We start from the raw sequence: 27,988 nt of genomic DNA on the forward strand, positions 1-27,988 counted from the left end.
CTCTCCTTCTTTATCAAATAGCCCTTACGCAGCCTGGAGGTGTTGTTTAGGTCATTGTCCTGTTGAAAAATAAGGACAATGACCTATATCTATATATATATATATATATATATATATATATATATATATATATATATATATATATATATATATATATACCTTTATCAACAGCTTGATGTCTTTATTAGAATTCCTGATTATTCTTGCCCAGATCTTGTTATACTTTGCTCTTTTTTCTGTTTCCTTGTTCCTTTTGTGTTTAAAGCATTGAAATATAAATATTCTTCATTATACATTATACATAATCATACATTAAACTCAGAGACCCATCCTTGCATTAAACATCAGCTAGATTACAGCAACTATGTTTGTGTCCAGCCTGTCCACTGTCATGCTTCTCTTAAGACTGAACTAATGCACATTTAGTATCTAAATTCTGGATAAGGAAACACTTTAAGCTTTGAATAAATTTTGAATGATTTCTTTTAACTCTTACTATTCATCAGATGTCATCTTTTACTGGAAAAGCAAAATGACTACATTTAAAACATAAAATCATGTCGATTGTGAAAAATGTTAAAAGGTTAAAGTGTCTAAGGGTTTAGCCCAGGTCTACACAAGTGACCTGCTGCTGAGGTTATACAAGCCAGAGAGCAAACAGCCACAGATCCTCTGAATCAGGTTGAAGTTCCTGGCTGTTGACTAAAAGCCAGGCAGACCAGGCTGTTGGGGCAATAACAACCCAATTAAGACTCTTTTTTTGACCTTCTTCCTACTGCTGTACTATTGATTTTTCATAATACTGATGAGTATTTAGGGATTATCAAGCTGTGAGGCAAGAAGAGAAAAAGTTTAACTTACAGCGGCTAGAAGGAGTAGAAAGAAACAATTCTCCAGGACTCAGCTGGCCATCCTGTTCCCTGTTCACGTCTGCCTCCTTGTGGTTGTTAGAGGAAGGACTACATGGAGAGAGATGGCACATATTACAGAACCACAGTACTCATTTTAATTTCATCCACCACATTTACTGTAGCAGATTAATACAAGATTGTAAAGAGGATGAGTTCATGTTTTTAATTAACTGCTCTATGAAGCCCTCCATTGTTTTTCCCCAAGTGAATCAAGAAATTCAACGTGGCAAACTTTTTATTGGATTATGTTTTTCTTTCTTACTATAAAATAAACTTTATAGCCTTAAACAATCAAAAGTCAGACAATTCATTTACAGTCCTTGTGTGCCATAGTTTTTCACATGAGTTCACGCTGTGCGTTTATTATGTTACACATAAAAATCGTAACTTAAAAGGAATTAAACAAGTGGAACCGCACCTTCTCGGACAGACCCTCTCCTCTCCTCCCATGCTACCGTTCCTCAGCCCCCTTTGACCCGATGAGGTGACGGCAGTGGTGCGGAAAGCCGTCTCCAGGTAGCTAAGTGGCAAGGTCCTGTTGACTGGCTGGTGAATCTGAGCTCCGCTCCACCGAGTCAGAGCCGCCCGGCTGCCCACATAGAAATGAACAAGGGCAGGTAAGGAGTCGAAGGCCTCGCCCTCCAAGCTGTACTGAACCCGAGTGTACGTCTCAGCGGACTGAACCACCGCCTTCCCGATGAGGAAGTGAAGCGTTTTCTGCTCCCACCGGCTGGTAAGGACAAAGTCACCCTGACTGGACTGAGAGTCCCTGACAAGAAAGTCACCATGGTTCACCACAAGGCTCTCCGACACCTGAACAGATGTTTTAATTTCTGTTAGTTATTAGACGTTTCATCATTTTTACATTTATACCGATGTGATTAAAGATGCAGTGTGATGTTTGACTTTTATTTTATGTTGTCTAATTGATATATTAATTTTATTTCAAAAAATGTTTGGAATGAATTGGGTTAAAAAAATACAATAATAGTCACATAACTTAAAATGTATCTGTTTTTAATAGTGATGTAAACAATATTTGTGAAAGTTTTTTTACATTTGCACATCTAAACACTCAGACACAGAGGAAGAAATCCAAGTTAGTTTAAATCTCATTCCTGAAAGTGTTTCTCAAACTTTGAGGCTTGGATAGGGCTGCTGCTGGAGGGTGAAACCACCAGGGGAAAAATAAAGTCAAACTAATTTAAATAAACAGGAGTCATGAAAAATAAACACGCATTTCCAAACACTATCATGCTGACCTTTATTTCACTAAATTCCCTTTTTGTATTGACACTAAATGATTTATAAGAATTGTGGAAGCATCAACGTTTCTGCTTCTGCTTTTTTGATTTTTGTATTTAAAATGAAAACTAAGAATAGAGGCTGGCATGTATTGAACAGAGAGAAAAACCTTTTGAAGGGGTTTTGTAATATAAAGTATACCTGAACTCCTTCTAACATCATTCTGTCTCCAAAGTTTAGCCAGACGCTCCCCCTTGTGGCCTAATAGCTACATGACTGTGGTATCTGAGTAAATGCTGTAGTAAGCTTTGCAGTCTGGGCTTTGCTGTGTGTGGGGTTTGCAGGTTCTCCCTGTGACTGTATGGGTTCTCTCTGGGTTTTGCGAATCTGAATGTTTTCTGTCTCTCTGTTAGCACTGCGATAAACCGGCAAACTGTCCAGAGTGTAGCCACCTTTCACCCTCTGTCTGCTGGGACAGGCTCCATTGACTCTCAACTGGATAAGCAGTTAAGAAAACTGATGGAAGTTATTTCTACAGGTTCTGATTGTTCAGTTCTGCTCTGAATCCAGTTCTAGCTGGATGGGGCAAATGCATTTCTTTAAAACAAGCTTGCTTTAATAATATGTTTTTTAAAACCCAAAGATACTCTCTGTTTTATCAGGAAGCAATGCAGCAAATCTGACAGAAAAAGAAAAGATGCAAAAGAAAAGGTGTTCTAATGGTGATATAGTTATCCATGCTTCAGTGAGCTCATTAGTCTCTTAGATTGAAGATGCTTTTTAACCAGCATGCGCTTTTCCCCTGAAACAACAACCTTTTCCCTTCAGGTAGCCTTCATTCCCACATCAGCCTATCAGCTTGTCCTGCCATCATAGGATGTTGGATACATCTGACTTTTTGATAGGTGCATTGCATATTTTTTAAACTTCATTTTATGTTTTAGTTTTCTTCTTTATTCTCTGTAGAACTACTTTGTTACATTACTCTTTATGTTACTTTTTTGTTACTCAGTATCACCTGTGTAGATTCCGATTAACAATCTAACACTAAACCTTTCATATTCACACATATCTGCACAAAACAATCCCTGTTCTAATAAGGAGAACACCTAAAAGTCCTTTCCTTTCACAGCCTAGACAAATATCTGACAAAACCAACAACCGATTCGGTGAAGAAACAGCCCACAGAGCACATCACAGGAAAAATATTTTTCCGTTAGTGGGCTCGACTGTATAAACAAGTATGGAAATGTACACTCCTACAAGACTTTTGTTGCGTGTTGAAAAACAAACTTTGACTCTTTGGTTCACGCTCACTTACACTCTGGGTCAGGAGATGTGTAGTACTCCTGAAGGTTTCCCTGATTGGTTAAGTATACTAATTTTCTTTAGCTCCAGTTGCTTCATCACAAGCCTCGCAACTTTGGTGATGAAGCAGCTGGAGTCCAATGTTTTAAAAAAGTGAAAGGAAAAGTAAAGAAACTAAAATTAAACCAACCTTTGAGAGCATACCCCCCCTCCCCCCATTCACTACCATCCTCACACCCACTTAACCACCACCGCCCACTATTTCCACTCTCTTGTTTTTGTTTCATTGCTGCATTTCTAATCGATTACTATCCCACGCTCTAGTCTGTAGTGACGTCGATCAGTAACTAAGAAACTAAAGCCATTTTTGTTACGTAATGTTCACAGCTGGTTTGTGGTGAAAACACGTGCTTGCTTGCTTGCAGGGCAGATGCTGGGAACTGTTTTTTTTCTCCCCCACATGTACTTTTCCAGATATTACCTGACGTAGCCGTCAGAACCACAGTTGGGCAATTGGACTATAAATAGACGTAGCCATTGTGAGATCACCCACTGATTTAAGCCTCTGCATTTTGAAGCTTCGTCTTTGGTCAATACCACATTTCTTAGTTTCTTAGAGCTGGAATATTCATACATATTTAAACTTACTAGCTAATGCTACCTACAACCAAATTCATGGAAAGTATTTACTACAAAGCAAGCCATATTATTTGCCAGATAACATCATTAAAAGTGCTCCGCAAGATACCAAACATGGTTGAGAGGTCTAGTTTGGTGAGTCAATTTAATGGAGGTCAGGCCTAGCAGGTAGTTGTTGGGTCTACCTGTTGACTCACCTGTCATTCAAAACAGTCATACCCTTAAGATTAATAAAATTCATACAGTGGATAAGAGAGCTCAATAGTGTTTTTTGAACAAGGCTGTAAACATGTCTGTTTGCTGGATATACTTTGACATGAGCGTCAGCCTCAAGTGGCCATTAGAGGAACTGCATGTTTTTGTCACTTCAGTGTTGGTTTCTTTTTGCAGCCCTGGAAATGCTTGGTCAAAATTAAACAGTCCATTAGAGTCTGGCCCGTGGGATGCCCAGTTCCATGCAAGTGACGCTGTGTAATTGTCTCGTAACAACTGAGTACCCCTCGATGCCTAAACATTGAACAACTGCTGAGTGCTGCATAAGTAACAGTGCATAAAGTCCAGAACTGATTCTCTCAACATTGTCTGACCTTAATGCATGAAAGCTAAAAACATCCTTTATTCATATCCTTTTTGTGTAACCCTAAATGACACAAGTAATGAGAAGCGTTTTTAAAAATTATGACATGCAACAGCTGCAAAAAAAAAAAAAAAGTGTGTATTTGCATGTGCGTATGTCAGAGGCAGACCTGCCAGGGGATGCATCCGTGGTACCAAGCGTGGCTCTTCAGGTTTGTGCCGCTCAGCCTCAGCTCTTCCTCCAGCTGCTTCCTCAGCTTCTCAGACGGCGCCTCCAACCAGAACTTCTCCTTGGAGAACTTAAAAGACATGACAGGCGCACGTTGAGAAACAACCTCCCCATGTACGAACACAGGAAGGCAACAACATGAGTTTAAGCCATTGTGTGACCTCTGCTGGCTAAAGGTCAAATCCCAGCAGTCTTTTATCTCCTGCGTTTTTCCTTCCTGAAAAAAAATGTAAACCAGATTGGCTTTTTAAAGAAATGGCTAAAATACAAGCATGTAGCCAATCTGCAGCCTTCTCTGCTGTTTTTGTGTGAATGTCTGTTAACAGAGGAAAGAGTGGGATGAGGGAGGAGGAATAGAGAGAGGGAGGATTGACAACTCTGGCATTCCCACACTGGCATCCACAGTGGCGGCACCAGAGGCCCAAAACCCAGACCCATGCTGGAGTTTTGGCCTTGTCACTGTGGCAACGTCATTGTTAGATGGGGGTCATCGCTCAGCGGCCTTTGTCTGTCGTGTCTTTATGCAAAAAGAAGAAGAAGAAGAAGCTACTGTATACAAAAATTTATGTTAAGGACAAGCTGGGAATACTGGGAGTGTGGACACACACACAAACACATTCCTCAGCTTTATAGGTGACATGTTGTTTTTCTGGTCCCTGACACCTCCCACCCCCTTCTTCTTTGACAGAATGGTTTGCCCCGTTGAACTGGGAATCAAAGACTGGGAACGGGGCCAGGACCACTTCAAAACAAAATAAGATGGTGTGTGTGTTGTGAGGTAAAGACCTGGAAGCCTCCAGCTCTAATTTCATTAGCATTATCATTCACTGGCAGCTTGTAACATTTAGACAAGTGTGTTTGTCAAGTATCTAATTATAAGTCAATGGAGTGGAAATCATCTTGCTCTCCGGGTCTCTCTCCACCTTTCCTAAACAAGGCCGCCGGCCGAGACGCCACCATTTCCAGCGGTAACCAAGTCAGCTCAAAAGTATGTCACCGCAGAGGGGCTGCATTCCCCGAGGCTTTTCTGTCACTGTCCTGATTGAATTAGAGCCACAGAGCCGAGTGTAGGGAATCACAGAGGTTTGCTGAGAGGTCCATATACAGCTGGAAAAAGGCTTGACCACAGGAAGTGAGAAAGCAAAAGGAAGCTGAATCAAAATGAGAGTCAAATGTACTTTAAAGTCGCACAAAAAGGTAAGCTTACTTTCACATATTCTCCTCCACCATCTGTCATGTCCTGATGCCTAAAAAACAAAGGAAACAAGTTTGATTTATTAAGAATATTAGTTTGAACTTTTTCTTGCAAGAGTCCCCAGTTACCTAACAGCTAATAATTCACAGGAAAGTTTCTAAAAAAAAAAAAAGAGTCTAATGAGGTATTAATAACAGGGCAAAATAAATATTGAACTAAGCAAATTATAGAAGAGGGTTCTCTCTCTTCAACACATCCAATGCCACAAATAAGCTCTAGGTGATCTGAGCAGAGTTTAGCAGATGTCAATCAAGTAAATAAATAAATAACTACGATTAACACATTTTAGAAAAATGTGTTTGTTTCATCTGTCTGCTAGAAAAAACTAAATCACCAAATATCAGTATCAGTCTTTAAAATCCTGTATTGGTCAGGTTAGTATTTGTTTATTTATTTTTCTTCTACTTTTAATTTTTTGTTATTTATTGGATGCGATACAAGCACTGTGTTTTCATGAATGATGGCTGCTCTGAATAAATTAAGTTGTTTTTTTTCTTTGTTCATGAATTGCTCAGTAGAGATCAACAGAGCAGCTATGGGAAAAGAAAAATCGACCAACATACAATAAAGATCCAAGCAGGAAGAATCTGGGACCAATGACTAGTTTCTGTGTCGGAAAAGTCAAGCCAAAGTGGTAGTGCCCTAAATGTGTATTCTTTTTAATGACCACCAGGGGGACAAAGACGTTGTATAGAAGTCGATGTGAAACAGCACTCAGCGCATTGCTGTATGACCTCACTAAACACAATTTTAAATAGTTTCTGGTCTCAGTTGCTACTTTAAGCTCATATTGTAATCAAGTATGTAATCGGTCTGTCTGTTAGCAGTCTAGTGTTTTTAACATATGATTCTCATATTTTGTGTCTTCAACAGCATCTAGCGCTGATTTAATTTAGGTGAAAAAGATCACAGCAAATGTGACAATCATTAAAAACTTTATATTACCCAGAAAGTTTTTATGGATCGTCTTCAAACTTCACAACAGTAAGCTAGGCCTTGGGGGTCACGAGTACCTAGGTAGGGTAAGCATTTGCCCTTGATCATATTGTAATAAAAAAAAAATGGCTGACGTCAGCATGTTATTAAAAAAAATCATAAAACATCAAAGTTTCAGTATAGCTCTCGTGTTTCTCAGGGAGCCTTGTTAGAGGAGAGAGAATCGCCCGCCGCTTGATCAGCTGCCAATGACTTGTAATTGAGAAGTTGTTAACTAGCAACTGTGGGGTGGTTCAGTCAGACCTCTCCCCCCGCCCACCTCCGCCTGTCATGTCTGGTTTCAAACTACCAAGAGGCCGCTGAGCTCAAAGCTTCATGACGGTGTTTTACTAACCAGTATGAGACGCCACAATATTTATGTCCAACTTTTATACAGTCTATAGCTGGGAGTCAGTTAAAACACTGGAGCTGAGTGTTTGCATGTCATGTTTACACCATACCATGTCGTCCTAACCCCCCATCTGCTCTGTGCAGCTACAGCTGGCACTATTTTTAGAGTTGCCGAGAAGAGGGTCGCTTCTGCGACGCGTCAGAATCAAAGTAGAGTCTGCAAGGTGGTGAAATAGCTGACACTGCTACATCATCCACTGAAGCTCCACAGGATTCAGTGTGTCTGAGTCAGGTAACTACTAAATGTAGCCAGGGGGTCTACAGCGCCTGCTGTTTCCAGAAACCACATTTTATGCAACTTTCAACAAACATTCAACGTGTTTTGTAATTTTCATCTACTGTGACATATTTCCTGTCGCACTCATGTAAGATTAGAGTTTAAACTGTTGCAGAGTCGTGGTCATTGACATAGCAACTCTATGGTATCAGATAAAACAGCAAACAACTGTCATCACGGTCACATTCAGCTTTTGTCTTTTATTGTTCAGCCTTGATTAAAGGCTGGAAATCCAACAGCCCTGTTTTCAAACAGCACGTTTTCCTTATTGTTTGTCATCATAATTTACTTGATTTTTAAAAAAATCCCATATCTTGATAAGTGAGTAGCAGTATTATCAGTTAGTTCTGGTAGCAGCAGCAGAAGTTGTACATGCTTTATGCTGTCTGCTGTCCATTGGCCCTCTTGCGAAACTCTCTGACAGCAGCAGTGAGTTCATTCGACACCGCCCAGCAACAACATGCAACCCAACAAACTCCTCCAGGGAGGATCGGGAATATTCCCGCTCGTATCTGCAAACCGTCTGTTTTTCAAGACTGAAGCAAAAGAAACATTTTTTCTCCATGATGTCCATCCACACAACAGCTGGATCCTCACCAAATCTGAGGCCTGTGGGGCTCACAAAACTAAACTCAGCACCCAGAGGACCACTGACACTTTTCAAATGATGCTTTAAACAAAAAAACCTCCCAAAAAGCAAAAGCTTTGTTTCTTTCTGACAGCTTTGATGCATTATGTCAGCGCAGAAACACAGCACACTGGCAGGGTGAAACTCTCTGCTCTTCCTCAACTGGCTGCATACTTCCAAGAGTCAAGGGAGGTGACCTTTTGTTCCCAAATACAAACTCTGAGAACAGGCAGCACACACTCACAGATGTGGACATACAGCATGAGAAACGCGCTGGCATTCAAAAACTAAACCCCACGCAGATGATTTTAAGCCCTGATATACTGCTTGTGCTGTTTGGGAATGATGCCAACGCTCACTGGCTGTTTTAATTATTAGATTAAACCCTTTAGGGCTAGGAAGGAGGAGGAGGGTATTTTTATGGCATTATTGAGGACAATATAATAAACAGGAAGTCAGACGAAGACAAAACTCCCAGGTTACAACACGGCACCCCATTCATTCCAGTAAAAGCTGCTCCATACCTGCTTTTTCAAACTCAGGACTGAAAAACTCCAAGTTTCCAAGTATCAGGATGTTCCAATTCTGAGATCCTTGGAGCAAATAAAAACAGAGAGCACCTCTCCCTCACAGGATAAAATAAAATAAATGAAAGCCTCTTCTAGATGTTCCAAATGGTTCAAAAGCGAGTATGGATACAGTCGTTCGATGTGGATCAGATATCGGGTGACAGCAAACGACCACAGTGATAGCAGTAAATACTGAAAGTGCAAATGCAATTTTTTTTTTACATTTTTTCTTTTTATCTATCTTGTAATTGACTGTAGCTTATTACTTAACCAATAAATGCAGGTTCAGAACATTTATATTGTATTATATTATATATTTGTTATATTCATGTAATTATTTATAAAAAAGTTAAGCTGATTTTTCCATTCAAAACACATAATGACTCAGTCATTTCCTTGCAATGAGGAATGTAGCTTATTACTTATTAATGACGAATTCTGTAAAAATAGGATGTGAACCTCCTTGAGAACAGGAAAAAAGCTGGTGGTTGCCCGGTGATTGTGTTTAAATTTTTCACTACTTTTCAAACAACCCAGAGGATAAAAGAGTAGCGCCCTCAACCCTGAGGTCTTTGTAAGGAGACGGCTCAGGTCACCTGATGTGAGATATAATGATAGATGTTTTTATCTCTATTTAAAGGCGACAAACTGGAGACCTGCAGCTATATCTAAGAATAAGCTTATAACCAGCTTATAACCAGTGGTCAACATCCACTTATACGTGGACAGGATACTGTCACAAATGGTCAATATTCTTCTGCTCACATTTTTTCTTCACACTTGGACCGAACCACAGTTAAAGTCTGTTCACTGTTAAGTTATAAGACTGTTTGCAGTGGCCTTATCCATGAGGGGAAACTCCCTCCACTTCAGGGCTGCACTCCTCAAACCAGCACCAAATTTTACAGCAGTTCCTGCTCCGACTGCCAGCAGCTGTTACGCCATCAAGCAACAGCAACACAGTCAGAGAGACTCTGCCTGTGGTTTAACGCTTCCCTAATAACGACATTAGTTGCAAAGAGCTGAGGCTGACTGCAACAAACACAGAGTGGAAAAAGAAAGTCACCAAGCCTGGATGACTTTTTAAAAGCAGGTCAAGTTCAGCCTCAGTGACCACTTCTGCTCTGATGGCTTCTTAAACTTGAATTACCTCCTTTATTGCAATAAGGTGAGAATTCAGAACGTGCTGAGTTCGGGCAGTGCAATTCCTCCGAAACTGTGAACAGCTGAAAGCTGATATGACACCTCTGCGGCTGCGCTGCGGGTAAAACTACTCTTACTACTACTTACTAATAATTTGAGAAATCTCCAATTCGCCTGTCTCATCGATCGTTCGCGGGATATGCCTCAAACTTGATGGGTTTCTGGTCATTTGGATGAAGAGTTCCCATCGTTTTCCTGTTCTCAGTGAGTCCACTACTGTGACTGTGGCTCTACTCTATCTGCAGGGACGGGGCCCACACACCAACACAGCCATGTTTGTTTAAATATCTTTGTGAGGGCATTCATCCACATGAACGCACGTCACTTAGTTTAGCGATACCACATCTAAAAGTGTCCGACATGGCGGTGTTTTGGTCCCACACTGAGGTTTGAAGACCATCGTCTACATCTTAAGGCTTTGTAGTGTCCCGTGGGTGCAGGGTTGAAATGTGGAATAACAAAATTCAGACTGGTTCTCAAAAAGACAAACAGGCATTTAAAAAAAATGTTAGTCTTTGGTTTCCTGTGACAAACAGCTTAAGTCATCCAGTTATGTTTTCACTACACGCACATTCAACAAGTGTGACCATACAGCGGTCGTCTTTTCAAACCAGCAACTTCCAATTAACTGCACAGTCAGGGAAAATCTGTAAGTTGGGGCTACACTTACCCGGAACAGGCACTGCACCAGTAGTTAAAAGAAACACACTGTTAATGAGAGGCTGGACGAGTCGTCTCTGTTTATCCACAAATCCACTCTGAGCCTTTTCCCCTGACAGCTACAGGACACCATTTCCTCTTATTCTGCTACTGAAAGTCAATAATCAAACTAAAAGCTTTCCTTCGATGCTGATGTGAGTCTTAAAGCCATTTAATGTTCGTTTTTTTTAACAGATACTGAGGATTTTTGGTTGGGAGATCTTCTTTCTCCTAAAGCTTCGAGTTTGAAAGAACGGGTGTTCGTCGACCCTAACTGGACTTCTTGAACATGACTCACTGTGTCTGTGTTGTTTGTGCTTTTTGGAGAGTTTTTAATAGAATTATCTGACCAATAATACGACTTTCTGTCTGCTACAAAACATCCGAGATGTGTTAGCGTCAGTGCTGGTGACTGATATTCTTAGCACTAGTTGATAGGTACCTGTCTTCTGTGTGATGCACACGTACAGTCTATGAATGAAGACAAACACCTTTTCCTTCAGATATGGTTATTTCTGTCTCCAAAACATAAATACATAAAATGACAGGAGCCAAAATGCTAACAATAAGACTTCATAATGAAACAACATAAGCCGATTTTTTAAGTAAAACAACCAAATATTCAGCATTCTCGTCATTTCAGACGTTCTTTTTTATAGATACAGACACATTTCCTTTTACTTTCACTCTTGTTGGCCTTTATCAACCTCTTGAACTCTCTAGCAGGTTAAGCGAGTTCAAATCAAATGATCAGGCTGGTGATAATTAGCAGGCCTGTTATTACAGCTGTCCGATGAACTGTATATTAAGTTGAGATTCTGGACGTATCAATATTTTGTTCAATATTTTGAGCATTTTTGTGATTCTGACTTTGTAAAATTTTGGCACCTCTGAGCTTTATTTTTCCAGTAATGCACTGGTATCAGATATAATTACATCTACACGAATCACACCGTCCCTTCGCTATTTTACTCAAATGTTTGGTGACATTTAGAAGCTTGAAACAGATCTTTGCAAACGAAAACTAACTTAAAGTCAAATTCTGATGATTTTTTTTCACAGTTTTACAAACTAAATTCTTAATTACAGCATAATGTTAACAGGAATAACAGGACGATATATACTGAAAAAAGAAAAATACCAAAAAGTTCAATTTGGGAAGACATAATCATTTACTTCAGCTTGATTAAGATAGACTTTTACCTGCAGGGCCATAACATTTAAGTATTTTCATAGCCTTTTATTTGTACAAGAATCATTCATTTCTTTTATAATTTGGATTAAAGCAGCAGAAGGTGGCATGCTTTTCCTTGAAGCCAGCACTAAGCGACTGACACAAGGTCGCAAACCTGTGACAGCATGCAGCGGGACATACAAGTCAGGTGGAAAAGAGACGAAGTTAAACCTGCTGCTGCATCTCTGCCAAAGAAGTCTTATCACTCTTCAGAGTGAAGCAGCGCAGGATCAAATTCCTCCGCTTATGTAACTAACAGACCGGTCCAGAGCCAGCAAGCCGACTCACTTCAAAGTCGACTTGTAGCTAGTAAATGTTTTACTGATCCTCGTTTCAGGTTTTATGGCACCAAACTAACCAAAAACACGCCTCTATTTCCGCCTTTACAAATATACTTCAAACGAAAAAAAAGCGACCGAAGGGATAAAAATATCAAAGCCTCGGAGCTGAGACTGTTCCCCGAAGCAGATTAACAGATGATCGCGACAGATAGTTTTCTCTGACTGTCTCACTGTTTCAGAAAAAACTAACTGTGTGTGTTCTTATTCAAGAAACACAAACCCTGATCTCACAGCCTGGCTCCGTGTCATCAGTGGATAAAGAGTTAATAGCGGAAGCGGTTTTCTCACCTTTCCCTCCTCACCGCGCTTAACTTTAAGTCCCCAACTTCACACATCTTGTCCCGAGGTCAGTCCTCACGGCTTCGCCCAGCTGACTGATAGCCGCGGTGAGTGGGAGCGGAGCTACTGCGCATGTCCGCAGCGACAGCCACTTTCACAGTGCATTTTAATCTTCACGTGTTGAATATTTGAGAGTTTTATTTTTTAGAGAGTGTCATAATGTTACTTACTTTCTTTTCGATAATTAATTAGTTATTATTTTACCACAGAGTTACTTTCATTGTCTCTTCTGTTACAGACAATATTTTCTATTGTTTCATTATATTTACATTTTAGATCTATTCATTTTAAATATTTTCATCCAGCATTATTTGATTCAGTGACTCGAGCTTATAGAGTGTTGTGCATTTTATATTATTTTTTAATTTAATTTAAGTTGATTTAATTTTTATGCTCTATTTTTAAGATTTATATCTTTTTTCTTTTTAAACAGATAATTTAATAGATCAGTGATCGATTAAGTGACTGATTTATTTCAGGTCAACTCAATATTAAATTAATTTCCACTAACAAGCAGCTGGGTGTCAGGAGGTCATGAAACATGACCTTTTTCAATCTCTCGTGATTATTACTATTTTCTACTAATAGTTTAAGTCTCACAAAGACACTTTTGTGAATTTTCAGTCTGTTTTTCTTATGTTTCTAACTAAAAACGTTTTTCTACTGATATGAACTGACTGCCTGAATAACAATCAGGCTGTGTATTTCTGACCTGCATCTTCTGAGAGAAAAATAAATAAACATCTCACTTGTCAGCATACTCCACTTCCTGTGAGCTTTTCATGGTTGTGGTGGTTTCCTGTGTACGTGTGACGCCTCGCAGTCTCTCTGTTTGGGGGTCCAGGTGGCTGTGGGCTGTTTCAGCTATAGGATCCATCGGCACATACAGATCCTGGTTCGAAGCAGCCTTGTGGCTCTTAACTGAAGGCTCTCTGGCTGTTTCTAAATCATTCTTGCTCTTTAATGCCTCACTGCTGGTTAAAAATTCCACAGCAGGATCACAGCTGTCAGATTCTGAGGTCAAAGGTGAAGTCGGGCTGGATGTCGGTGTCACTGGCAGTGACCGGGCCAACGTAGAAGCAGGCTGAGGCTTTTCCATGTTGTTCGCACTAAGGCTTGTCAGAGCACCAAGCAGGGGCGAGTCCCGGACATGCTCTCCCGCCTTCAAATTGCCCTGCCTCTCACTCATCCCTTTCTCCTCCTCCTCCTCCTCTGTCTTGGTCTTCTTCTCCTTTAGCCCCTTGAAGCTCTTCTTCTGCTTGTCATTGCGAGGCACAGTCCCCACATGTGTGTACATCTCACAGGAGCGAGCGTAGGTGGGGCTGTGGAGGCAGGACTCCATGTCGTCCACCGACTGGTTGCCCATCCCTGCAGATTTGTCCCCGGAAAAGCTCCCATCATACTCCAGGGACGCTTTGGTGCTCTTCTTCCCTGTTGAGCGGCGGAAGGAGAGGTTGGAGAGGCTCCCGAACAGTTTTAAATCTGGAGAAGAAGAGTTAGTTAAAAAGGAGTTTAATTTTTTTTTAAGTGCAAAAACATTAATAAAAGCATTTTTAAATTACGCAGATGGAGAACACAGAAGCCAATGCCTAAGTGATTTTAGTCTTTCGAATGGCCAACAGGGGGCGACTCCTTTGGTTGCATAAAGATGTCTGAATGTATAGAAGACTATGAGAAAATTAGCCTCTTCTGATTTAATCTATGACATCAGTATACACTTTGCTGGTGACTTTATGGTCTTAATTGCCCGTTTAAAGTCCTCCATCCACATATTCTCTTCCGTTTGTCCTTATCAGGGACGCAGGGAGACTGGAGCCTATCCCAGCTATCATAGGGCGAGACACAGTATACACCCTGGACAGGTCACCAATCTGACGTAGGGCTAACACAGAGCGACAGACCTGCTTAATAAAATGTGATGTTCATTTTGTAAATGTTAGTCCCATTTAGAGTGAAATAGATGGGTAAGCAGGGTATAGAGTGTACTGTGATTTTTGGCTTCCTGGTCAGATCCCTGTATGAGGTCTGGTTTTATTAAAGAAAAAGAAGAAGAACAAGAAGAAAGAAACACCTGGCAGTGACCTAAAATGCCAGCTGTTTCCTCCCTGTTGTGTCGTATACAGATGTTTTCTCAAAGCTGTTGCTGTCTCACATTTCTGTCCAAAGGTTTTGTGCAGCAGGGCTCATTCTCACTCACAGCATGTCACAAATTGCAATAGCAACAAGCTCTTGGCATCACATTCAAATGCAATAGTCGACCTGTAACCTCATATTTTGAACCAAACCACAGAAAAACCGCGTGTTTTTCAAACCCTAACCGAGTAATTAGTAGTGCCTTTATAGGGCCTAAACCATATATATAAACCATATATAAACCTAACCATATATATATAAAGTAAACAACACCTTTTTAGGAACAGTGATAGGCTTGTGTCAGAACCACAGACTTTATATACCCACATGTTTGTTTTATTTTTTACAGATTTGTTACTTGCTAATAGACGTTTACTCAATAAAATCTTTAGATGACTCATACCGTAACTCATACCAGGCAACACTGTTAGTCAGATTATTCCTGGAATCCTTTTAAAATACTGTGAGACTGTGTTTAAAATTATCTTCAAAATAAGAGCTCAAAAAAGAAAGGACATCATGGTAGCCTCCATCTTTTGTATACAGTCTGTGATTTCAAGCTTGTTTATCAGAATTGTTTTAGAAACATAAACATGCAGTTTTTTTTAAATTGTTTTTTTTAGTTCATGACGTCTTTATATTCTCTGACTTTAGATCTTTAGTCAGAGAGTTTCTCAACTTTTTTGCTTGCTGAGTGAGTTCAATCAATTTCTTTGTCATCTTTTATCTTTTAAAAAATAGAAAAACAGGAAAACACAACGTGTGTGTTAAAAACTGAAAAACCCCAAATTCATCAAGATTAAACGCGACAAAATGATTTTAATCTGGCTCGTTTTGCAGTGATGCACTGGCTGATCCCTGCACAGGGTCATCTTTTTAATTTGGGTTAGCCCCTTAGTGACATGAACATGCACATTTTAAACACACATTAGCATCAGTGCAGAGCCATTATGTCCCTATTTAGACCTACAGCTGCAAACCAACATGTTTTCTTTGCGTTGGAGGCATTTGAGGAATGTCATCGTACCCTTGTTTCTCTCTTATGAGGTGAAGCTCCCGAACTTTCACCAGTGTTCAAGTGTTTTCCCAAAGGACCAATTAGGCTCTGGAGGCACTGACTGTTGTTTATTTAATTCAGCAGCTAAACATGGACTCATGATTTGGAGAGAGATACAAAGATGGGGTTGATGGAGGGTAGATGTTATCTTTTACACTTGAGCCAGCATGTGTCACTTCCACATTGTTCTTAATCGACCATAAAAATGAGAAAATGTTCTTTATTGCCTGTCATATTTTAGAGTAAATCCCACTCAGTGGAGTTAAGTTAAACACTGTAGTACTAAACAATCAACTTAAAAACCTCCTCTCTTTCCAATAAACAGATATGGGCATTTCCCTTTGTGTCATTTATTCCTTATTATACTGTTGGGTTTTGTTAAGTTTATGGTCAGTTTTGCTTCTGTTTTTACTTAATTCATCCCCTTCTCTGTGTTTTTTAGTGCTGTCCTGTCTCATCTCAGAGAGAAGTGAACATTTGTCCTAGATATGGCCCACATCTGTGGTTTTCTATGAACCACACTGAACCTTGAGCCAGAGGTCAGATCATTTGTGACATCTGGGGCACATCTGGCCCACATAGTACTTTCTATAACCCATGCCTGACCTGCTTTATGCCCACAGAGCACCTGATGGTGCCATAACTGAACCGTACGTACCAAAAGTAGCCCAGACCAGGCCCGACTGTGCGTGCCTGCTACCTGGACTGTTTTTCACTCCCTTTGTCTCCCTCTGTTTGTTGTCAATGCATGCTTTGTCTCTCTGACATGCACTTCCTGTTTTATTTTGGTAGCAACTGTATTCGCTTGGTTGTAGAAACATTCAAAAATCCCAAAGAACTTGTTAGGCGTTGAGTTCATTCTGTTTTTAAAATGGTTTCGCTTTCTTTGAGATACAATTACTTTGAGGAACTAAGGAAAAATTATCTACTGTTAACTCTAATCAGATTTATGTATATAGTGCCAAATTATAACAGCAGACAAGCAGATTTTACAAAATTTGCAGCTACGTCCTTTGCCAATTTCTGTTAAGAAAAATAATGCCACGATGTTCCAAAATTAATGTTTTTCTGCAGCAAACAGATTCACTTCAGCATTTATGATCCTTGGCTATTTCTGTAAATGTCAAAGGACAACGTGACACTTAAAGCAACAACGTGACTCTAAAATTTGAACTTTTTAAAACTACTCAACTGAGCTCCATTGGAGGTTTTTGTTGTCCCGAAGCCTGAAGCTGATTTGTTTTCACAGAGCGAATAAATGTCCTCAGGCTGCCTCAAAAAAATCAGTTTTTATAAGACAGCTACCAAGTCAAGCAGCAGAAGAAGAGATGCACAGAGGCCTGTTGTCCTGTCAGCAGGAATTCGCTGTCTTTTCTTAGCTCAGCTCTGTGCGCTCAGCCGGGCCGCTGTCCCTTCAAACAGCACAAAGGCACGTCTATGCTTCGTTAACAATGGAGCAAAAAGATGTTTGTAAGTGGAACAGTGGACAAAGCAACAGCGGACACACTGGAACGAGCGCCAATAGAGCACATTCATTTATGGGCTTGCACAAATAAACTTACATCAGCCTCTTTTACCAGACTCGTCTAATACCACTGTCTCTGTGCTTCTACTACTACTTTTCTACTTCAGCTCTACTAAGAGTTAATATATAGTAATATTATTCATGTCTTATGTACCATACATACAAGACATTTTCAAATATGTTTGCTTTAGATTACTTCCTCCGCTTTGATACAGTTCCATATTATAATATTTATAAATGTAACCTGTGATAAGTTACACTAAGGTTTTGGGGGGATTTTTAATGCTCAATATATTTGTGACTGATATCAACAGATGTTAAAGAAGATGTATTTTATCATATCATGGTGTGGGTCGCAATGTCGCATCACAGGAAGAGGTTCCTGTTTCAGGGCACTTCTTTAGTGTCATGTGTTCTCTCCTGATGCTCCAGCTTCCTGCCGCAGCCCAAAGACATGCATGTTGTGTTGAATGGTTATTCTGAAATAATCTAAGGTATGAATGAGTTCAGATTCAGTTCAGATAATGGATGGTTTTCATTCATTTTGTCTCCAGCAGACTTAGAGTCTCCAGCAGACTTAGAGTGCACTGGGGTTCAAGTTTATGGTGACTGAGCGTATATAGGTAAGTAAGGATTGTGCCCGATCTAAAAGTGGCCACCTGAGCTCATTTTATTTATATGCTTTTACATATAACCACTAGAGATTGCTTAATTTTAAAAATGCTTCTACACTGAAAAAGTGTTGCATTGCACTCCACTGTAGCAACAGAAAATTGGGATTTCTGGGTTAACACTGTTTATTTCACTGTACCTAAAATTAAAAATAACTTACCATGAAAATAATCAACACAAACAATTTGTCAAAGTGAGAATCTGTACTTCAAGTAAAAGGTTTATATTAAATTACAGTCTGAGTACAACTAATAAACTTAGCTGTAACAAAATAGGGTAATTATTAAAGTTGGTTCAAAGTAACATTTCTTTTCAGTGTGTTACGCTAAAGTCACACCAAGAAAAACTGTGGTGGAAGACGGCGGTCCAACTAAAATTACTGTAACTTTGTGCAATGAACAAGTTCCCTACTCGCTTTTGAAATGGTTGCTTCGAAGGACTGCGATCACTCACTTCAGTCTCACTTTGGTGCATCAAAACTGAGTTAGTCTGCTCTTATTTTTTAGATTGAAAGTTAGCAATCGCATGAAATCGCTTTGTGAAAATGTGGCAACTAAGTATGATAAATCAGTGAAGATCACATATCTGTTGCCATCCACATACACAGAAACCTACTTTCATAATCCAGCCAGAAGCTCAAAGAAAAATAAATTCAGAAATTCCTCCACAAACAGTGACGTAGCTGCTGCAGTATATCATTTAACTGTAACATGACAAAGGCGTTTGCAGCTTTGCTTTAAATGGGAATATAACATGAATACAACCAGCTGAATAAAAGGAGAACCTCCGACTGCAAAGACGCAAACTGGGTGCTGAGTAAGATTGACTGCCATGCGTAGGCAATCTGTTTGCATTTACAAATAAGTAGGTAGTTATTAGAAAGTCAGTCAGAGAGTGACTGTGTCAGTCTGAGTCTGCTAGGACAGGCTGCAGGTTGTCTTTAGGAGACCAGACTCAAAACCAAATTTAAGACGCTGCTTTTGTCATTTGGCTGCTCTGATATTCCAATCAGATTAAAAACATAATTTAAAAACATACAATAAACAATATCTGGTTGCAAATTTAATAAATTGTTTCAAATTCTTTTGGCTTTTATTATAAAGCATATTTCAGAAGTCTGCAAGTTGCAGTTGGAGTTTCAATATAAGTGAGCTGTTTAAAGTTTCCTTAATCTGGGGCGTGAACACAGCTGCAGCCTGTAGTTGTCTAATAAATGATGAATCCCTCTTCAGCACTGAGGCTTGCTGTGAAGTCCAATCTGTCCTCACTAGTTATCTGTAGCCAGTGCAAATATCCTTTCTATGGAAGCAGCTTGCCAACCAGGCCAGTGAGCTTCAGCTGACAGCTTTACCTTTGCATGTAACAGTTACGTCGGGCTTTGGAAAAATAAGATGGCAACAGCAATTTACCAACAGTCAAACACATGAAAAAGGTTTGCAAGCGACAGACAAAAAAGCAAAGAAAGTGAACTGAACACAAGTGAACATCAAAAATGGCAGAACTATTAAAGACAGCAACAGAATTTAGCTAAAAGAATAAACAGAAGACCACAGCAGAGGGGGAGGTGTTTGAACTATCAATTACAGTAAAATGTGCAGCACCAGCCGCAGTGATAAGAGTAAGCAGAAGTGGCAAGGCAGCAGTAAAAATATTTTTGTGTCAGGAAGTCTGACTGAGATCAAGATCTGCTTTGCAAAAACAACACTGATAACTACTTTAATACACAAATTCTCACCCGATTGCATTTAGTGAAAAACAGCCGTCACACACAAATTAAACATGGAGAGTGTTTTTATATCCGCTGTCCAGTTTCTGCAGCTTCCATTGCAGATACACAGTCACTGGACTTTTCTACAACACAGTTTAGAACATTTAATGGTAATTTATCACCTGTGTGTAAAACGTTTTTAAAAATTTATGTCTTCAAACGGCTTATTAGGCTTACTTCCTACTTCTAAGCTGGACTGCTGTAATTATTATCAGGATGTCCTAAAAACCCTCAAAGTTGCTCCAGAATGCTGCAGCCAGAGTTCTGACAGGGACTAGAAAGAGAGCATATTTCTCATGTATTCTCATCAATCCAGAATTGAAGTTAAAATCCTGCTCCTCACATGCAAGATTGTGAATAGTCAGGCTCCATTTTATCTCAAAAACCTCATCGTACCATATCAACCTGTTAGAGCACTTCGCTCTCAGACTGCCGGCTTACTATTTGAAAATAGAATGAGAGGGAGAGGCTTCAGTTTTCAGGCCTCTTCTGTAGAACCAGCTCCCAGCTTGGATTCAGGAGACAGACACATCTCTACTTGTAAGATCAGACTTTCTTTTGTGCTAAAGTGTACAGTTTACTGCTGGATCAGGTGACCCTGAATCCCCCCTTAGTTATGCTGCAATAATTCTAGGCTGCTGGGGGATTCCCATAATGCATTTCTTTTTCACTGACTATGTGTTAATAGACCTCTCTGCATTTAATTATTACTTGTTATTAATCTCTGACTCTCTTCCACAGCATGTCTTTTGCCCTGTCTTCCTCATCTCACCCCTACTGTTAGCGGCAGATGGCCCCGCCCCTCCCTGAGTCTGGTCCTGCTGGAGGTTTCTTCCTGTTAAAAGGGAGTTTTTCCTTCCCACTGTCGCCAAAGGTCTTGCTCATAATGTTGCTGGGTATTTCTCTGTTTTATCATATGGTCCTCATCTTACCATACAAACCACATTGAAGCAACTGTTGTTGTGATTTGGAGTTATATAAATAAAGTTGAACTGAATTGAACTGAGATCCCCTCATGACCCTGATAAGGATAATAATAATAATAATAATAATAATAAACTTTATTTATAAAGCACACTTAAAAACCAAGGGTATGCCAAGGTGCTTAACAAGTAAAAGCGGAAGAGAATGGACGGATGGATGATCAAGATCCCAAATATCTATTTACAACATGTCACATGAAATTTGTAGATTTATCTCAGAAAAAGCTGCGTGCCCGGCAGAGAGACACAGGCTAGTTTGATGCCACAACTTTTGTACTATTACTTAGAAGGATTACACCTTTCACCTAAATTTAAACATCCTTGTTAGTAGATCTGCAATGTTGTAAGATGACTGATAAGTCATCCAACAAAAATGTTGGAAAATGACTGTTTCAGTCCTGAAACTGAGGTTTTAAGCTTTGTATAGAACATAAGCACAACTTTAATTCATGTCATGCCCAACCAGTTTTATCTTGTGACCTTTGGACGATCTAAACTTTAGAAAAAAATATTGCTGGATTTCAGAGCAAAGATTTTTTTTTTTACTGTGTATGCTTTGTGTGAATTCTGCTGTCACTACCTTTTCTTTTTAGTATTTTACACCAAAATATAAAACTTTAAACAGTTTTTAAAATCAGCCTAAAATCAGAGAAAGTTCAGTCCACCATCAGGTGCTTCTCTCACTGACGGATTTGATTTACTTTTGCTGGATCCTTTAGGGCGACAGACGACAAGTACTTTTCCAAATAATTCCCCATCAGAAAAAAAAAACATAACTTACTCAGTTTCCGTTTGCTCATGGCTCACTGGTGGAGTGTGTGGGCTTCCTAATAACATGTAAAGCACTCTTTAAAAGTGTCCTCCACGTCTTTCCAGCACCATGCTCTTTACTCAACAGAATGAATCTACTTCCTGTCTTGTGAACGCAGCGGAAGCTGGGGGTAAAATTTCAAGTTTTCGCTGTGCTGTCTTGTAGCAATCAGATGACAAGTCCTATCGTCACTTTACACTGGAAGTGAGAGGTGCAACAGCAAATTACTGTTTTCTCACTAACTCACTACCCAACCAACAAACCAACAAACAGGAAATCTCATTGTGGTTTCTACAAGAAAATTATATATTTTTACTTTAAATATAATTTAAATTCAGACACTAGTAGATACACAATGGTAGCTGGAAACTCTTTTTTTGGCATCTCTATAATCTATACACAAGAAACATTAGCAGCAGTTATAAATTTAAAGATATATTCAAGACGTGTGGACTGTTTACCAATAAATCATCTCTTGTCTGTTGTTGCCTTTTAGCAAACTGTATAATGTTTGATTATGTATGTATGCCATAATCAAACACGTGAAGATGTTTACAGTATCCATCGGTATCTAGTGTGTGTGTGTTTTAATATACTTATTTTTATTTTATTGCTTTTCTTCTTTCATCACATCTGCATCATAAGCTTTATCCATACATTCAGATTTTTGATCAAAAGTAGAAAAAAGAGACACTGATGATCAATAAAATAATGCATCCTTTAAGTAACGCAGTCCTGCCTGTGTTTGGCATGTTTCTGCTGTACACCATACCAAGACAAAGCCTAAAAAGTCTAATTTAAACCAATATTTAAAAATTCTTTTAAAAGCAAACACTGCCATTTAAATAGTTTCACTTCCTGTTTCAGTTCTTAAAATCACTGGGTGGTGTCCAAACTCCCCTGAAACACCCTGCATGTTAAACATTTCTAAAAGGAGTGATTCAAAATCCCTTTCTGGCATGACCCAACTGCAGAAGAAAAGAAAATCTTATCTTGTCCCCATTTTTAAAACATTTTAAACCCCCCCCAAACATTTTTTTTTGGGGGGGGGGGGGGGGGGGGGGGGGGGGGGGTTCCTCCAAATTATGTCATTCGTGGTTCTGTGCCCCACTATGGGACCCGTGCTGCAGTTTGAGAACCAATGTGACAGAATTGAAGAATAAAAACACGCGAAGTTTGGCTTAAGAAAAATATCCGCCCATCCATCGATCCATTCACTTCTGCTTATCCTTTTCGGGGTCGCGGGGGGCACTGGAGCCTATCCCAGCTGTCTTAGGGTATATATGTGGTGTTCATCTGAACAATAGACTGGACTGGACTCATAACTCAGACGCCCTCTACAGGAAAGGGCAGAGCAGGCTGTACCTGCTGCGGAGACTCAGGTCGTTTGGAGTGGAGGGCCCACTCCTGAAGACCTTCTATGACTCTGTTGTGGCTTCTGCTATCTTTTATGGCGTGGTCTGCTGGGGCGGCAGCATCTCTGCTGGGGACAGGAAGAGACTGAACAGGGTGATCCGAAGGGCCAGCTCTGTTCTAGGATGCCCTCTGGACCCAGTGGAGGTGGTGAGTGACAGGAGAACGGCGGCTAAGCTGTCATCCCTGTTGGACAACGTCTCCCACCCCATGCAGCAGACTGTGACAGCACTGAGCAGCTCCTTCAGTGGGAGACTGCGGCACCCACGGTGTGGGACGGAGAGATTTCGCAGGTCTTTCCTCCCCACTGCTGTCAGACTCCATAATAAAGACTTTAACTGATCAAGCACACACATCCATACATATGCAATAATACTAAGTGCAATAATCCTTTCTGTCATCGTTGTATTTTTACTCAGTTGTATATAGTATTTGTATTTGTATTCTATTTGTATCTTATTGTATATTTATTTTATTTTATTCTACTGTATATAGTATTTTATTTTATTCTATTCTGTACAGTTGTGTACTGTATTTATTCTTATTGTATTCTAATTTTTGCCTCATAACTTTTGCACTGTCCACTTCCTGCTGTGACAAAACAAATTTCCCACGTGTGGGACTAATAAAGGTTATCTTATCTTATCTTATCTTATCTTATATATAGGGTATATATATATATATATATATATATGTATATATATATATATATATATATATATATATATATATATATATATATATATATATATATATATATATATATATATATATTCAAATGTATTTAAATAAAAGCTACAATTATAGACAAGTGTAGTGCATAAAATATTACAGAATGTTAAAGAATATGCAATAGCAAGTGTTGCTGTCTGCTCGTATTCTCATTGCTTTTTTCAAGCTGTTATAGCACAGAACATGTTCCTCTTTAACAGACACGAATCGTAGGAAAGGAAAACATGTAAGCGCAGCACGCGGACTTTCATCTGTTTACAGGCTCAGTAGGTGGAGGCACAGAGCTGTCAGCATCTTGCAACATTTCCTGCCAACATTTCCTGGTGAAGCAAAATCCCAACACCAACTGAAAGGATTTTACATTCATCTGCACCTTTGTAACTTTTTTTAACCACTTCCACTCAGTGACGTTCAAAACTCTGTGACCATATCAGACATCAGTCCTCCTTTCATGCAAAGCTGAAGACTAGTCAGAAAGTCAGAGGCGGCAGGAGCACAAGATTTTCTGAAATGATGAAATATTTCAGATTCCGCTTTATTTCCAGGTCAGCAATCAGACTGAAGCAGATGTCATCAGTTATGTTAATTCCAGCATTCAGATGATTCTCAGGTGGTTTTCATTTTAATCAGCCTCCGAGAAATATGTATGTGCCTCAAGCTTCCCGCACTAAGCAACAATGGGATTTAGTTTTATTCTTTATTTGTCAAGGACCACTACTGTGGCCATGACTGGTTTCTTAGAAACAAAATCTAAATGAAAAAGGAGACTCTTTAAAGGCGGAGCTTCTGTTGGGAACTTTACTGTAAGCGGCTGATGTGACAGCTGTTTATGTATTCTGAGAAAAAACTGCAACTCGTTTCCATAGTAGCAGTTTTACAAAGTATCCTGAACTGTTGAGATGAGGTGAAACAGTCTAAAGTCCAGTTTTTATTCTGACAAAGAAGGGACTCGGAGTCAACTCATAGCTGGACTGAAGGATTCTAAGGACGTACGCAGCTGGATCAGCTGGGCCCAAAGCACCTGTAGTGAGCACAGCATCAGAAGATCAATGCATCACACTTGGTTCAAATAAAAAACAGAACAGAAAATTCTTTTAAAATGCATAGAAGGCTTTGTAGTAATGCTCTCAGAGGACAAGCAGTGTCTCTAAACCATTTCTTGGAAGGAGACACAAGGAAAACCCCTCAGGCTGCAGGACTCAGAGAAACCAGTTAAAAATCCCCACTGAATAATTCCGGTTAGAGATCAGTGGCAATAGAAAGGTGACTGTGAGGCGACAAACACAAAGGAAAATGAAAAAGAATGCACAATAAGACTTTTCATTACATTTAACAAATTTCAGTTTTCATTATGGACATCTCATTATTGAGATTGCTCTGTTAAAAGCCATCACACTGAATTATCTAACCTTGAATTATCCACACAAGTCGACACAAAATAATAATAATAACAATTTAATACTTGAGCCACAAGAAATTGAAATCCTGGCTGAGTTTGGAGCTGAGGAGGTCTCCAAGATATTCAGAGAGGGACAAAACCAAATGACGGCATCTGGTGATGGTGGCCACTGATTTTTCAAACGTGTCTGCTTCAGTGTGGGCTGTTTCGAATGGATTTTGATTTCCTGAATCCGAATACGACAGTTAAAACAGCTGACTGGTGGTCGTTTACACACATCTACATTATTTTGATGAGTTGGATGTCTTTTACGTCTGTTTGTGGCCACTTTATCTAAAAATCTGAAAAAGGGAAGCAGTTACACAGCGGCTATTCTACCACAAATAGACTGACTTTATTTTGAACCCAGCGAGGCCAGATCCAGTCGTTGCTGTTTCATCAATTACCCAGAATATTATGACATGATGTTAGTTTGTTTCATCACTTGGCAACGTGCCTGTTTACAGATGTCTCTACAACCAACCTTATTTATTCAGTGATACATGGCACGAAAGAGGAAAGACACTTCAAATTCTGAGGAACAGTAAATCAAATATATACTCTGCTCAAAAAAATTAAAGGCACGCTTTGAAAGCCCTTCAGATCTAATGGGGACAAACAGCATTCTGGATGTCTGTACTGATATGGACAGCGTGATGTGTTCAGAATAAACCTACAGAGAGTTGAATTCAAAGACGCCCTGAAAATCAAAGTGAAAAAATAATGCAGCGGGCTAGTCCATTTTGGCAAAATCTCAGTAGTTTGCACGGCCCCACATGCTTGTATGCATGCCTAACAGCGTTGGGGAATGTTCCCTATGAGACCATGGATTGTTTCTTTGGGGAGCTCCCCTCAAATCTGGACCAGGACATCACTGAGCTCCTGGACAGTCTGAGGCGCAACCTGGCAGCCACCCATGGACGAAGCATAATGTCCCAGAGATGTCCTATTGGTTTCAGGTTAGGCGAGCGTTATGGGTCGGTCAGTGGTATCAATTTCGCCTGTAGAGATCTGTGCATCCCTCCATGGATATGTTGCCCCAGACGATCATTGGACCACCACCGTTTGACATCGGTGGTATAGCTTTGAAATCGGTGGTGATTGGCCCGTAACACTCGCCTAACCTGAATCCGAGTTAGACTAATGAAGGTTATCTCTCTCATCATGTCAAATGATGTCACAGGTAACACAATGTTCTCCCCACCCTCTTCTGACCTTTTCACGTCTGTCGCATGTGGTCAGGGTCAACCTGCTCTCCTCTGTGAAAAGTACAAGGTGCCAGTGGTGGACCTGCCAGTTCTGATAAGCTCTGGCAAATGCCAATCTGGCTCCATAGAACCAGGAAGTAATCACAGGTCCCACTAAAGGACATTCAGTTCTCAGGCCACTTTCACAAAGTCTGTTTCTGACTGTTAGATCAGACATATTCACACCAGTGTCCTGCTGGAGGTCATTATTGTAACTCTGGCAGTGTTCATCCTGTTCCTGCTTGCTTGAAGAAGCAGATACCGGTCCTGCTAATGGGTTAAGGACCTTCTACAGCCCTGTCCAGCTCTCTTACATTAACTGACTGTCTCCTGGAATCTCGCATGCTCTTAAACCTGTGCTGGGACACACAGCAGACCTTCTGGTAATGGCATGTGTTGATGTGCCATCATGGAGGAGGTGAGCTACCTGTGCACCTCTGTAGGGTCCAGGTCTCAACAGCCCAATGCAAAACTATTGAAAAAGAGTCAAAAAAAAAAGAAGAGCAGGGAAAAATGTCAGCAGCTGTCACCAACAAAACCATTGCTGCTTCAGGGGTTGTCTCATTGTTGCCCCTCCACCGAACCTGCTGTTAATTCCATAAACACCAAAGCAACTGAAACTAATTAACTTCTGTACTAATTAAAAGACCAGATCAGTGTCCCAGAAGTTTAAATGTCTTGATATATACTCTGTTTAAAAAATGGTATTTTAATTGTTTTGAGCAGTTTACATTAAAGCGTATATTTTAATGTCCATCCATTTGTCTTTGCTTATCCTTTTCAGGGTTGTGGGGGATAGTGGAGTCTATCTCAGCTGTCTTAGAGTGGGAGGCAGGGTACACCCTGGACAGGTCACCAATGTGTCGCAACTATGGGCAATTTAGAGTTTCCAAATAGCCTATCCCCACTAACTGCATGTCTTTGGACTGTGGGAGGAAACCGGCGGGAACCACACAAACACGGGGAGAACATGCAAACTCCACACAGAAAGCCCCTGGCCTGATGGTTGAATTGAACTCAGGACATTCTTGCTTGCTGTGAAATTGTTCTTGCACCGTGCTGCGCATAATTTAATGTGGGTTTTTTTTTTTTTTAATGTCTAACTTTACCTTGTAGAATTACAGATTTCCCGCTAAAAGAAAAGTCCAGGTCAGAGTAGAGCTCAAAAGCTCAAGTGATTGATAGTTTGAGAGACTGTCCATCAGAAAATGAGCACCTACTAAAAAATATTCCACTAATTTCTGGTTTCAGTTAGGAACTTTAATCTTAGAACTGACCGACAAACACGTCATGAAAACCAACCAACAAACCATCGGACGTTTTAAGCGCCATTTCTGGTTTTAGTGACTCATAATTTCTAAAGTTTGATA

General features: G+C 40.0%; 1 protein-coding gene across 2 annotated transcripts in view; it reads right to left on the minus strand.

The window, feature by feature from the left end:
* The window catches only part of sh2d3cb (SH2 domain containing 3Cb), a 64,248-nt gene extending 42,386 nt beyond the window's left edge, over positions 1–21,862 (minus strand). Inside the window, exons 1-6 of one of the 2 annotated variants that reach the window (XM_004555723.3) lie at positions 21,759–21,862; positions 13,589–14,321; positions 6,116–6,155; positions 4,850–4,978; positions 1,330–1,724; positions 862–959 (exon numbers count right to left, since the gene is read on the minus strand). In XM_004555723.3, the coding sequence (XP_004555780.2) occupies positions 862–959; positions 1,330–1,724; positions 4,850–4,978; positions 6,116–6,155; positions 13,589–14,321; positions 21,759–21,777 (1,414 nt within the window). In that variant the 5' untranslated portion in view covers positions 21,778–21,862. Of the gene's footprint in view, positions 1–861; positions 960–1,329; positions 1,725–4,849; positions 4,979–6,115; positions 6,156–12,788; positions 12,958–13,588; positions 14,322–21,758 lie in introns of those variants that run through there. The other variant, XM_004555724.3, reaches the window with a different exon arrangement.
* Positions 21,863–27,988: the final 6,126 nt, after the last annotated feature.

The sequence above is a fragment of the Maylandia zebra genome, linkage group LG12, assembly GCF_041146795.1.
Source record: "Maylandia zebra isolate NMK-2024a linkage group LG12, Mzebra_GT3a, whole genome shotgun sequence".
Classification (NCBI taxonomy): domain Eukaryota; kingdom Metazoa; phylum Chordata; class Actinopteri; order Cichliformes; family Cichlidae; genus Maylandia; species Maylandia zebra.